Source organism: Sparus aurata, chromosome 21, assembly GCF_900880675.1.
Source record: "Sparus aurata chromosome 21, fSpaAur1.1, whole genome shotgun sequence".
In the NCBI taxonomy this organism is placed as follows: Eukaryota; Metazoa; Chordata; class Actinopteri; order Spariformes; family Sparidae; genus Sparus; species Sparus aurata.
The window spans coordinates 18,795,863-18,807,560 of NC_044207.1; the positions used below are offsets into that span (position 1 = coordinate 18,795,863).

At 38.4% G+C, this 11,698-nt stretch overlaps 1 protein-coding gene and 1 long non-coding RNA gene across 2 annotated transcripts; both read right to left on the reverse strand.

Moving 5' to 3' along the window:
* Positions 1-483: 483 nt before the first annotated feature.
* On the reverse strand, positions 484-3,525 carry LOC115572144 (uncharacterized). Its single transcript, XR_003982032.1, has 2 exons — positions 3,441-3,525; positions 484-3,091 (listed from the first exon to the last, which is right to left on the reverse strand). It is a non-coding gene; the product is annotated as an uncharacterized LOC115572144 (long non-coding RNA).
* Positions 3,526-7,543: 4,018 nt separating this feature from the next.
* LOC115573157 (chemokine XC receptor 1-like) lies at positions 7,544-8,619 on the reverse strand. The gene has a single exon (XM_030403823.1). The coding sequence runs from the start codon at positions 8,561-8,563 to the stop codon at positions 7,544-7,546; it is 1,020 nt and encodes a 339-aa protein (XP_030259683.1). The 5' UTR covers positions 8,564-8,619.
* Between the last annotated feature and the right edge of the window lie 3,079 nt (positions 8,620-11,698).

The following is an 11,698-nucleotide window of genomic DNA, read 5'->3' on the forward strand; positions in this document are numbered from 1 at the left end:
TTCTATTGGTGAACAACTCTCACATGAAGGAATGAATAAATAACTACAGTGACTCTCAGAGTGCATTCTTCCAATAAACATTCCCCCCTTTAATTCAATCATGCCTAATCCAATTTCAAACCCTATAGCCCCATATCACTCATAGTTTTAAAACCATCATAAATCCCAAACTGCTTAATCATAATTTAAGCCCACCAGATCGAGGATCCACATCAAATTGTACTCAGTCATAGACAGCAGCCACCTGAGCGTACCTGATTTTTTTCCCATCAAGATCCATGCATTATTACCTAAACTTAACTAAAAGATTCCAGTGTTAAAGAAAGTGAGAAAAAAGAGCCGGATCTGTCCCCTTGACCAGATCCAACCCGATCAACAACCAGACACAGATGAAAACGTACCTTACTTATCCGAGGTAAATATCATGTACATGTTATGCTGTTTGAGAAAGTATAAAGAAAAAAAAAGTCATGGACAACAAAGGAAACTGAATCAAAATATATCAACCTTTATTTCATTTGAGTAAGGAATCTTAACTTCAGGTGTCAGTGTCTAACCTTGTGACCCACTAGCAACATTACAGTGCCTCAGTTACACATATAAACAAAAAAAAACATTACAAAAACACATTTTGAGATCTTTTGCCACCATCTGACGATCCACAACAGTGTAAGATTGAGACTTTACAGAGGTTTGATCATTTTCTTTTCCAAAATCTGTGAACACTCATAAACTGTCATAGTATGAGGAACTAATGCAAGATAGTGGGGTGGGACACTTTACTGTTTTGAAACTTCTCTGTTCATAAGTCACTGATATTATTTGTTTAATGAAAGCATGTAACATATCTAGAATTTGCATGTTCAAACATGTACCTAAACGTGTGGACATGTATGGATAAACATGTAGATATAGCTTTTGATTTTTTTTGGTTTGTTGTTTTTATGTGTTTTTTTTTAATTTATCTTGCTTTTTGTATCACTGGCTGTATAAAATATGAAAGAAGACACAAGCAAATACATGAAAACACAAAACATACCATACAGCTGTACTAAGATATACATTTAATGCAAAAAAGATATTAGGAATAAAAAAAGAAATCAACACCAGCCTCACTTCCATTCATTTGTTGTTGCCATCTTGTGGGTTAAATCATTCAGTGCAGTAAAGACGTCACAATTAGGTGACCTTAAGAGTTGATTAACTGAGACAGTTGTTTTAATAGATATTGAGTGTTGCTGCTGTTTTCAATCACCATTTGAAATGAATTTACTTTAGTCACTTTGCGTCCACATTTTTTTTAAGTGAAACTGGTTTAACAGACTCTTCCTGTTTCTGACAAGCCAACATTTTAAAAACCACACAATATCCCTTTAGCTTATTCCTGTTTTTTCTTTTACTTAGTTTATCTCTGACACAATCTGCAAGATACATGTTTCATCTGTTCTCTTGTTTCTGCTGGTTCTCTCCTCTCTCTTGTAATTGACTAATTCCTCCCCCAATTGTCCAATTATCGTTTAATAACGATAAGAAAGCCTTGGACTGCTGCTTGTTTTCAGCCTTTTCTTTCTTTTTTTGACAAAAGCAGGAATGCGAGAGAAAAAGTTTGAGGATGGTGAAAACAGTGTGTGTGCGCTAACATAAGATGCAATCGTTAGCTTGTCCAGCTCACTAGTTTACTCTCCAATCTACAATACTAACCTACCCAGTTTTATTTCGAAGGTAAATAGCACACAATTAGCTATAATTAGCTAAATATTGAGCTTAAGAAAAAAAGAAAAGTTATAGTTCAAAACTGGCTGATCCATTTCTTTGTAGCCTATTTAGGCTTCCTTCTGCTGGTCCTGGATGCTATCAGAGTTTAGGCTAACGTTAACAGCTTTGTCCTGCTTTTTTATAGATTTAGGCAAAATAAAACCTCTAACAACCAGCCAATGTCACCTGAAAAATGTTCTACATCTGCGAAAATCGAAAAGTGTTTGTCCTCATCATCAGTTTAGCAGGGTTATTCAATTCTTTATTTCCGTGTTTTCTATGTGGGACCATGCAAATTTAAAAGCGCTTTTATAAGACTATGTTTTAAAAAATGATTCAATTGAACTGTTAAAAAGTCAACCGGAGATGATGTTTTCAACTTACTTAAGTAGCTACCGTTAGCTTAATTAAGGCAGTGTGGAAATTATACACTTTGCATAGTACATTTTGTTTGTATATTCCAGAGCATCGGTCACCATTAAGTAGTCTATAAAGAATGTGATGTAGTATGGTATCAAACTAACAAAAAACACAATAATCATCCCCAAACTCAATTTTAGAGCCTGGTGATGTCTGTTTGTCCCACACAGTTTGATCGTTATCAACATATGGACACAGCAGAATGTAATGATAATGAACGGTACGAGAAAGAAAAGGCCAGTGCACACGATGATTAAAACATGGTTCATAATCAATGGTAGTGGAACTATCACCATAATGCTTCCAGCAACACATACCAGCCATATCACAATGCTAGATATTAGGACACAGCATTTCTGTTGGCCCTGTGCAGACAAACATGAAGCCTGCACCACAGCAACATAATGACTCAATGTCATGGCAGTGAGGATCAAGATGTAGCTCTTCAGCCCCAGCTGAAAAAGCCCTATTAATATTCTCCAGATCCAGTCCTCAAACATCAGCTTATGGAGTATACGGTAGGCCTGAAAAGGCAGGGTCAAAGTGAGGCATAGGTCAGACATTGTAAGTTGCAGATGCCAGATGCCAGGTATGGTCTTCCAAGCTCGTTCCCTCAGAAGAACCCACAGGAGGAAGCTGTTTCCAGGCACACTGATGCAGAAGATGATGATCAAGCACACAGATTGGAAGAGATGACAGGAAGGTTCCACCGTTCTGAATTCATTGTCGTTATAGTCATAGTAGTAGCTGTCATTGTATTCAGTGTCATGCTCTTGCATTGTTGACTTGTTGCTGTTTTTTTAGGAAGTGACTAAAGTCTTAAAGAAACGAGGATATACTGTCCACCTAATGGCTTCCTAGTCCAGAATTAGACAGTCAGGATAAAATCGTCTTGCGCCAAATTTACTGAAGACTCCTGTGTTCAGGTAGACATGAATGAGGAAGGGAAAGTTACAAAATAGTGTCCAGTAAGTGTTTGTAGATGATGCACGATGTAACTTTTTTAAACAGGAAATGTGTAGAGAAACCAAAATCAATATTCCCTCTTTAATTGTATGATTAAAATTTGCACACATATGCCCCAAACTGGTTTATATAATAGGAAACATAACATGTCCAAACAGAACACACAGCACAGGCTTCCACAGAATAACTTTAACTGCACGAAACACATGAATATGAAAGACACATAAAATCTTCCCAATTAAGAACTTATATTCATTAGTTCTCATAGAAGAAGTTATAAGCAAGGAGAAATTACTTACAGATAATACTTTCGATGGCTTAAATCAAAGGATGGTAGTAGAAGGTGTAACAGATCCTCCACTGGTTTGTCAGTGACACTAAAACATGTTCCCACACTTTCTGATAAATCGCTGCAGTACATGCACCACATTAACCACGAGTAGTGCAGAGAACACTCTCAGTGTGGGGAGGATATGACGTCAGTTCCTGACAATGTTTCAGAATACATTTTCTATTTGAGCACAACTCTCACATGAAGGAATGAATAAATAACTACAGTGACACTCAGAGTGCATTCTTCCAATAAACATTCCCCCCTTTAATTCAATCATGCCTAATTCTATGGAGGACCAAACCTGACATAAGTATAAATAAATAGATAAATAAATAAATACATAAATAAATGCTGAAATAAATAAATGCTGAAATAGATAAATGCATAAATAAATAAATGCTGAAATAAATGTATAAATAAATAAATAAAAGAATAAATGCTTTTTATTTATTTCTACATTTCTGTTCACCTACATTTATTTATTTCTGTATTTCTGTTCACCTACACTTATTTATTTCTGTATTTCTGTTCACCTACATTTATGTAGTTCTGTATTTCTGTGTCCATATGTAAATGAGGAGGTAGGAGGTCCTAACCTCAGTCAAGAGCATGATTGGTCAAATCGGAGAGCCAGACAAAAGCAAACGATTCCTGATCTCAAGCCTCGCTCTCTGTAACGTTGTAAAACAGCTCCAGTTAGCTTAATGGCCTCGACTGGTGTGACAGGTTAACTGGCATTAATTTTAACTTGCGAGGTTACTTACAGATGTGCTTGTGGTGTGGTTTGAGAATCCTGTCTTGAGAGAGAGGGGTCCTCAGCCATGTCCACTAACCTGGAAAAACATTCTGCTCATCGCTAAAAGTCCTGTATATGTGTATTCTAGACGAGCGCTACAGAGCACAAATCGTCCAAAAGTGCATGTTGTCGGTCTCATATCTTTGTCGTGAATGTCTGTACTCTCAAATAACTCATGTGTGGAACAGGCTGAGGCATTTGTTCACGCCGAGCGGCTCGAGAGCGGAGTGGAGACCCCTTTTAGCTCTTATGTTAGCTGTTAGCTGCTCGCTGTAGCGCAGCATCCAGGTTACCTTGTGACACCGGTTACCATCGGGTATTTTTCATTCCGCACTGTTCAAATGGTCACTTTAAGCCATCATTCCGAGCCGCATACATCGTTATTAAGCTGAAGCTAAGTCAGTGTGAAAACTGTACACTGTCATACAGCCTGCTGGTCAAACAGTCTGTCATGTATATGTGTATTCATTTTGACGTGGCTTGAACACTTCTATCCACACGGAGATGCCGGGGCTGCGACTTGCAAACCACTGCTAGACGAGCGCTACAGGGCACAAATCGTCCAAAAGTGCATGTTGTCGGTCTCATATCTTTGTCGTGAATCTCTGTACTCTCAAACAGTATTAAGCATTTGTTCACGCCGAGCGGCTCAAGAGCGGCGTGGACACCGCTGTTAGCAGTTAGCTGTTAGCTTTTAGCTGCTCGCTGTAGCGCTAAGAGCGTAGCGTCCAGGTTAACTGTTGACACATGTTACCATCGAGAGTGAGATACATGTCTGGGCTTTCCTATGAACCATTGTCACTACTGGTGTTTGTATCACAGGTTGATCTGGACGTCTCACGATTTGCCACAGCTGATTGACCTCACGCTGAGCTCGGGCTGGATGTCAATGTACTCTGCAGACTGTTTGACCAGCAGGCTGTATGACAGTGTACAGTTTTCACACCGACTTAGCTTAAGCTTAATAACGATGTATGCGGCTCGGAACGATGGCTTTAAGTAACCATTTGAACAGTGCGGAATGAAAAATACCCGATGGTAACCGGTGTCACAAGGTAACCTGGACGCTGCACTACAGCGAGCAGCTAACAGCTAACATAAGAGCTAAAAGGGGTCTCCACTCCGCTCTCGGGCCGCTCGGCGTGAACAAGTGCCTCAGCCTGTTCCACACATGAGTTATTTGAGAGTACAGACATTCACGACAAAGATATGAGACTGACAACATGCGCTTTTGGACGATTTGTGCTCTGTAGCGCTCGTCTAGAATACACATATACATGACTTGGAGCGATGAGCAGAATGTTTTTCCTGGTTAGCGGACATGGCTGAGGACCCCTCTCTCCAGACGGGGTTCTCAAACCACACCACCAGCACACCTGGGACCCTTGCAAGTTAAAATGAACGCCAGTCAAATTCATAACTAAACCAGAGCTACATGAACAAATGTCAACAAATACAGCTAACAGTTAGCTGAGCGGGCTTGCTGGTAGCCAGCAACATTCCTGTACAGTGTACAGGAATCAGCGTTGCTAGTAAGGCAGAAGTAGTAGACCCTCATCGAGCACACTCCTGTAACCAATCATGCTCTTGACTGAGGTTAGGACCTCCTACCTCCTCATTTACATATGGACACAGAAATACAGAAATAAATAAATGTAGGTGAACAGAAATACAGAAATAAATAAATGTAGGTGAACAGAAATACAGAAATAAATAAATGTAGGTGAACAGAAATACAGAAATAAATAAATGTAGGTGAACAGAAATACAGAAATAAATAAATGTAGGTGAACAGAAATGTAGAAATAAATAAAAAGCATTTATTCTTTTATTTATTTATTTATACATTTATTTCAGCATTTATTTATTTATTCATTTATTTATGCATTTATTTATTTATACATTTATTTCTTTATTTCAGCATTTATTTATGTATTTATTTATGTATTTATTTATGTATTTATTTATGCATTTATTTATTTATCTATACTTATGTCAGGTTTGGTCCTCCATATAATCCACTATCAAACCCTAGAGCCACATATCACTCATCATTGTTAAACCACCATAAACCCCATAACTGCTTAATCATAATTTAAGCCCACCAGATTGAGGATCCACAACAAATTGTACTCAGTCATAGATACCAGCCACCTCAGCATACCTGATTTTCTTTCCATCAAAATCCATGGATTGTTACCTGAGAAATTAATTAAAATCTTGCAGTGTTAATTAAAACGAGAAAAAAGTGCTGGATCTGTCCCCTTAACCAGATCCAAAACAAAGGTTAATGGGCCTGACAAAACCCAACCAAGAAAGTTTTAAGAGAAAAAAAGAAATGGACAACCAAGGGAACTGAATCAAAATATATCAAGCTTTATTTTATTTTAGTAAGTACTCTTAAATCCACGTGTCAGTGTCTAACCTTGTGACCCACTAGCAACATTACAGTGCCTCAGTTACACATATAAACAAAAAAAAACATTACAAAAACACATTTTGAGATCTTTTGCCACCATCTGACGATCCACAACAGTGTAAGATTGAGACTTTACAGAGGTTTGATCACTTCCTTCTCCAAAATCTGTTTGTGAACACCATAAACTGCCATGGTATGAGGAACTAATGCAAGATAGTGGGGTGGGACATTTCACTGTTTTGAAACTTCTCTGTTCATAAGTCACTGGTATTATTTTTTTACTGAAAGCACGTAATGTAACATATCTAGAATTTCGATGTTCAAACATGTACGTATATGTGTAAACATGTAGATATAGCTTTTGTTTTTGTTTTGCTTTTGTTGTTTTTGTGTGTTTTTTTTCTTGCTTTTTGTGTCACTGGCTGTATAAAATATTAAAGAAAATACAAGCAAATGCATGAAAACACAAAATATACCATACAGCTGTAAAATTTGAATTTTATGCAAAAAAGATATTAGACATAAAAAAAGAAATCAACACCAGCCTTACTTCCATTCATGTGTTGTTGCCATCTTGTGGGTTAAATCATTCAGTGCAGTGAAGTCATCACAAGAGTTTATTAACTGAGACAGACTTTTAATAGATATTGAGTTATGCTATTTCTGTCCATCATGATTTGAAATTAAGTTACTTCAGTTTTATAGGACTTTAGTGCCTTTTTTTCTGCATCACTTTGTGTCCACATTTTTCACAGACTTTACAGACAAACATGAAGCCTGCACCGCAGAAACATAATGACTCAATGAGGAGCATTTACAGATTGGATGAATGTCTCATTTCAAAAGTGAAAGTCTATTTTGAGGGTAGTTCCAGTATCACGGCAGAGTTCTGTGCAATAAAAGCTACATTCTGAATAACAGAAGTGTTCTGACCGACCCGCCTGTCTGTGCTCTTCTTCTGGGCATTCTGGCAGCGTAGAAGTTGCAAAAGATGTCTTCGCAACTTTTGTGAGAGCATGTACAGCAGAGGGTTCATGCAACAGTGAGAAAAGGCAAGTATACGAAAAATAGAATGGGCAATGAACATGCGTTCCTCTGCGTAACAGCCCCTGGGTTTATAAAAAGCCCGGATGAAAAGCAAGATATTGTAAGGACCCCAGCAGACGAGGAAGGCTACATTGATACAGAACATCACCACTATAGTCCTGTACCTTTTTCTGTTTGAAGCCTGCAGAACGGTCTTGAGGATGGCAGAGAAGCAGAAAACAATGATGGCAAATGGGAGGAGGAAGAGCAGTGACACTTGGAGATAATATCCCAGGTTGACATCAGAGCTATCAGAAATAGCTTCACAGGACGAACGATTGTCCCAATAGATTTCCACCTGCACTTTGACAGCATCACTCACGGATGCACCAATGCTGATGACCCAGGCAGCTGCACAGGCTGCTATGGCACACCTCTCCCTCTTTAGCTGGCTGCCCGGCCAGGTGTTCAGCACCACTGTTATGAAACGATCCACAGTCGTGGCAGTCAGCAGAATGATGCTACTGTATAAACCAAGAAAATTTGCGGCAGTCACCAATTTGAAGAGAAAGTCACCAAATACCCAGTGGTGCAGGTAATAGACGGCCCAGAATGGAAGCGTGAAGGTAAAGACCAAGTCGGAGCAGGCCAGGTTCAGGATGAACAGATTAGTGGCATTTTTCATCTTCTCGTAGATGAAAGGAAGACATACAAGGAGGATGTTGCCTATGAGACTGAAGATGAAGATAGGAATGACGATGGCGCCACTGATGGTGTCAAAGTTAATCCACCCGCAAAAATACTCCAGTTCATTACTGTAGTCCAGATCCATTGTGTACTCGCTCATTGTGGAGCTGTAGGTTTTCTAGGAAACACAAGAACAAAATAAATTTGAAAAAGTGTACTCAAGACTGAGCACATGTCTTCAACTTTCCAGCAATTTGTCATTTCAAAACAAACATTTCCCCCTAAATAATTTCAATATGGTGAGCAATGAAGTACTAAACGGGTCTTAGAGCCTGGTGATGTCTGTTTGTCCCACACAGTTTGATAGTTATCAACATATGGACACAGCAGAATGTAATGATAATGAACGGTACCAAAAAAGAAAAGGCCAATGCACACAGTGATTTCAACATAGATCATAGTAAATGATAGTGGAACTGACATAGGTCAGACGTTGTAAGTTGCAGATGCCAGGTATAGTCTTCCAAGCTCGTTCCCTCAGAAGAACCCACAGGAGGAAGCTGTTTCCAGGCACGCTGATGCAGAAGATGATGATCAAGCACACAGATTGGAAGAGATGACAGGAAGGTTCCACCGTTCTGAATTCATCGTCAAAGTCGAAGTTATAGTCATAGTAGAATCTGTAATTGTATTAAGTGTCAAGCTCTTCCATTGTTAGCTTGTTGCTGTTTTTTTAGGAAGTGACTAAAGTCCTAAAGAAACGAGGATATACTGTCCACCTAATGGCTTCCTAGTCCAGATTCAGACAGTCAGGATAAAGTCTTCTCGCACCAAGTTTACTGAAGACTCCTGTGGGCAGGTAGACATGAATAAGGAGGGGAAAGTTACAAAATGGTGTCAAGTAAGTGTTTATAGATGATGCACAATGTAACTTGTTTAAACAGGAAAGCTGCAGAGAAACCAAATCCAATATTCTGTTTTAAGTTGTATTATTAAGATTTGCACAAATATGCCCCAAACAGTTTGAAATCATAGCAAACACAAACTCAACACACAGCAAAGGCTTCCATAGAACAACATTAACTGCTATGAAAGACATGAATATGGAATACACATAAAAACATCCCATTAAGAATTTATATTCATTAGTTCTCATAAAAGAAGTTCTAAGCAATGAGAAATTACTTACAGATAAAACTTTCGATGGCTTAAATCAAAGGATGGCAGTAGAAGGTGTAACAGGTCATACATCTGTTGGTTTGTCCGTAACAGTAAAATATTTTCTCACATTTTCCGATAAATCGCTGCAGTAGATGCACCACATTAACCATGAGTTCTGATGATGCCACTTTCAGTGTGGGGAGGATATGACGTTAATTCCTGACAATGCGTCAGAATACATTTTCTATTTGAGCACAACTACAACTACAGTGACTCTCAGAGTGCATTCTTCCAATAAACATTCCCCCTAGAGCCCCATATCACTTATCATTTTTAACCACCATAACCCCATAACTGCTCAGTCCTGATTTAAGACCACCAGATTGTACTCAGTCATAGATACCATCCACCTCAGCATACCTGGTTTTCCTTCCATCAAAATCCATGCATTGTTACCTGAGAAATTAACTAAAATCTTGCAGCGTTAAAGAAAGTGAGAAAAAAAATACCTGTATCTGTCCCTTTTTAACCGGATCCAAAACCAAGGTAATGGGCCTGACACACAAACCCAACAACCAGACACAGGTGAAAACATACCTTACTTATTCGAGGTAGATATAATGTTTATGTCATGCTGTTTGAGAAATTATTAAGAGACAACCAAGGAAACTAAATCAAAACCTGAAATACATCATGATGACTCCATATTTTGTCTCATATTTGCACAAAGGTCTTAATTAGCCCACAATGAACCTCCAATAATGAGCCATTGAGAAATATAGTGGCAACATTCTGATAATGAATTTATATTATATAACAATTAAGAGATTATATGAAATTATATCATATGTTGAGTTCAGTTTCACCCGTTCTTTCTTTTCAGCTTGAGTTGGCCTTTACATGTGGTAAAGGGTAGTTCTTCCTTGGCAATGAAAGAGGCTGTGTTAAACTTCAATATTAATTCGGCCTCCTCAGCCCACTGATTAACAGCCTCTTGCCTTCTAAATGCAACTGATAGTGGAATTGCATTTTCATTGGAGTACAGGTCACGGCATATTTTATGCCTGAGACTAGCACTGTGTTTGACCAATGTGTTATGATTTAACTGTGTAGTGCCAGCATTACCTGCAAATTTCGTGTTCCCCACATGTTGCAGATATTGACTGCAAAATTTGTAGTTGATGGAATTCGTCTCTCTGAGAAACCTTAACCAGTCAAATTTGCGCACCCATTCTTCACAAAAACTTTATTTTCGGCCTTTTTCGCCACACTTTTGTCTTCAGACTTGGACTCATCCTCTGAGTTAGGATTTGACTCTGGCACACTACTTAGCTTATCAGGGAGAAAAATGAAAAACCTATCAGCTCCGCCACGCAGGGGGGCAAGTATCTGGTGGAAACGCGGAGTTCATTTCGCCATTGTTTGCTGAAAATGAAACTTTATCCACCTCTCTGAACAACTTTCGGACTCTTCCCCTCCACACATTAGCCACTAACATTGCTATTCCCTGCCCCTCTAACACACCATTTGGGCGCAGCCTGGGGCCCTGTTAAAATAAACAGAAAATGGAGATTGTTGGCAATAAATACAAAAAAAAAGAAAACATTTCTGCAACTATCATGATTTTTATTTGGCATCAGCAAATAACAGTATAGTTTACAGCAGACACCCCATTATCATACATCCATACAGTACAAGGTTAATCACCTCAGCATTATCAACTTAATTTCATACTTTCAAGTTGCATCCAATTCTGTCCTGCTTGTATTAGATATTCCCATTTTTCTTGTCCAGATCTTTATTCAATGTTTTTTAATTTCCATAAATTCTCAGAATTGGATTCCACTTTCTTGTGTTTTCATCATGAAATCTCTTTTCATGTAAATAACTACATGAATAGATATCCTGTAACATAATGCAAAGAAATAATAAAAAAAAAAAAACAGACCTTGGATATGCACTCATTTACTGCTCATTGTTTTTGTTAGTAACTGTATATTCCTTGTCTCATTAATCTGCCTGGCACTTTTCATGAAGGAAAATACTTGCATGGCAACATTTTTCTGTGAAGTATTTTGCCCCCGCCCATCGTGCCATGGCACAACATGAAAAACAGAAGTGAAAACAGCTGAAC

Excerpts from the sequence above, each read along its gene's own strand:
- LOC115573157 (XM_030403823.1), bottom strand. The coding sequence starts at position 8,563 with ATGAGCGAGTACACAATGGATCTGGACTACAGTAATGAACTGGAGTAT.